Source organism: Gavialis gangeticus, unplaced genomic scaffold, assembly GCF_001723915.1.
Source record: "Gavialis gangeticus isolate Ggan-Ray unplaced genomic scaffold, GavGan_comp1, whole genome shotgun sequence".
Lineage (NCBI taxonomy): Eukaryota > Metazoa > Chordata > Crocodylia > Gavialidae > Gavialis > Gavialis gangeticus.
Window position 1 is genome coordinate 85,468,739 of NW_017729025.1, and position 2,481 is coordinate 85,471,219.

Genomic DNA, 2,481 nt, shown 5'->3' on the forward strand with positions numbered 1-2,481 from the left:
AATTACTAAAGAAGTATGTGCCTTTCTTTTACTTAACACTTTAGGAGATCTGAGAGTTTCATGTATATCCAGGTGATTAAGTCTCAGTGTAGTCAAAATGCCTGAATATCCCACGATTAGCAAAATCATTGCCCTTTATACTCAAATCATGATAAAATTTACTATTTTAAAATCCAAAGATATGAAAACAACCATCAAGCATTTTTTATCCACACCAACTATCAGCAACTCAAATCTCTAGGGGACACATGACTGCAAAAAGGACAAAGAATAAAACACTTCACTACAAGGGTTTGAAAGGAGTTTTATGGATACAAACTTACAGCCACTTTCTGATGACATTATCTCTCCTGGTATTGATGCAAAAAAGGGGGAGAAATTTACCAAGTCAGACAAGCACTAGCAACTCGCATCTAGCACAATGTGATTGGAACAGACTGCCTATAGCATGGGCAGAGCAACATGAATTCAGAATTAGACATCCAACTGACTATAAAGAAGCAGTATCCTTCTAAGAGCTGAGAGTAGACATCCCAAGCCCTTTTGTTCATTCCTTTGCAAAGCAAAACTGGACTAGGCTGAAGTGTTTAACTCTGAACACTGCCATGTAATTAGTAGATAATGTGAAATGTAGCTGTTAAATTTGAGTAATATTACATCTGATAAAACATCCTGAACAAACTAAGGCAGTAGTTCTCAAATTTTTCAGGGCAATTTTCAGTGGTTCTCAACCAGGCGCCGCTGTTACCAGGGAAACTGCCCTGTGCAACTGCTGCACAGCTAGACTGGGAAGGGCTGTGGCCTGTACTCATGGTCCTACGGCATTAGGGTTCTCTGATAAGCCTAGCACAGACACAAGAGCTGCTTGTGCTGCCATCTGACCTGTCATCTCATGTCCCTGAAACACACAGGCACACAACAGATGGAATTATTTATTCCATGACCCTCAGTTTCTGGGAGTAGGAGCAGTGGTAGGGAGAAAGGTGGGCAAGACCAGAAAGAGTTGCAGCTGGAGCCAGCTCTCCTGCCTGCTTTAGGTTATTGAAGAACCCTAATGCAGGAGGAGCTCATGCACATCGGAGCCCTGTACACGAATCTGGCAGTCATGGCAATAGCACCGGCAGAACAGCACTCTCGTTGAGAACTACTAGACTAAAGCCACCGTTTACCAATTCCCCAAAAGACAGAAAATTAAGTTCTTACTTAGTGTCCAGTAGTAAGATTCTGAACTGTCAGCATTTGACAAATACTGATGAAATTAGTAGACCTTCCTTTAATTCTGTTGTCCCTTTTCTCCTTTGCCAATCTAATCCATTCATAACATGGAAAATGTACTGGATCTGACTACTGATCACTAACAGACTACGTAGACTCTGTTTCAGCTATGCACAGGTGGGTATTGTATTGATGTACATATTACACTAAATTTACTGTAAATTCAAATGTGGGGAAATGCATTATAGCTCAAGTATTAGATGATATAATACTGGGAGAAATTCTGAGAAAGGGTCATTTTTGAAGTAAACATGAAGCTGTACAAGATCTCTCTTCCTTTTACATTTCTGTTACAGTACAGTCACACACCTATTCATTATGCTTCTATCAGTTAATACTAATGCACAAAGAATAAAACAGCAGCATAATAAAACCAGGTGTTTAAGAAGAAAAACTGTACCATGTTATTTTGTTACTTACTCACCTATATCCTTTCTGATCCTATAAAGAAGGAGATGCCCTTGCTTGGTGCCAACAAGAAGCCATTCCTCTACAAGAGAAGAAAAAATCTTATCACTGACAGTGGGATAAGACACGTTTGTTTGATTATAAAGCTGAAGCCCTTTGTCAAAGGTGAAAAAATATAACAGTCCTGATTCTATTCAGGGAACTGTGCATGGCTCTTCAAATATTTTTGGGTAGAAGTGTGGAAATATGTAGTAAATTTCATTGTGAGAAACATTTCCAAGAATCAGGAAGCAAGTATGAAAATATGGTCATGATACAGATAGCCATGTGCTCATAATCAGGGATCCTTGTTTTCACTGTTTAAAAATTGCAAATTCTCTGATAAAAATGCAGATTTTCTATTAAAACCTCCAAAATCCTTAAAATATACCACCACTAATATCTATATCTAGGTATCAGTCAAACACAATTTTTATAGATATATTTACAATTTTAAAGCAATGTGGAAACCTACCAGTGCCACTATAATAAAATAAATTCTAAATACCTATGAATTCTGGCATTTAATTTGGGGCTTATCATCATGGAAAATCAGAGCTCCCCCAGCTCCCTTTGCTCACCAGGACAGAGATCCAACTCCAGCTGTCCCCCCTCACTACTTTGCGGGGCTAAGCAACCCTGATATGCCAGTGCCCTGCCCATGCCATTGCCCCTCACCCACAGCCCCCCCGAGCCCTGTTGGTGCCCGTCACTCCCCACCCACTGCCCCCCCAGGTCCTCCAGCTCTGCCAAAGGGGG

At 40.3% G+C, this 2,481-nt stretch overlaps 1 protein-coding gene across 1 annotated transcript in view; it reads right to left on the minus strand.

Moving 5' to 3' along the window:
* The window catches only part of VPS39 (VPS39, HOPS complex subunit), a 70,569-nt gene that overhangs the window by 54,249 nt on the left and 13,839 nt on the right, over positions 1-2,481 (minus strand). Inside the window, exons 2-3 of the mRNA XM_019519069.1 lie at positions 1,700-1,763; positions 324-350 (exon numbers count right to left, since the gene is read on the minus strand). Of these exons, the coding sequence (XP_019374614.1) occupies positions 324-342 (19 nt within the window). The 5' untranslated portion in view covers positions 343-350; positions 1,700-1,763. The remainder of the gene's footprint in view (positions 1-323; positions 351-1,699; positions 1,764-2,481) is intronic.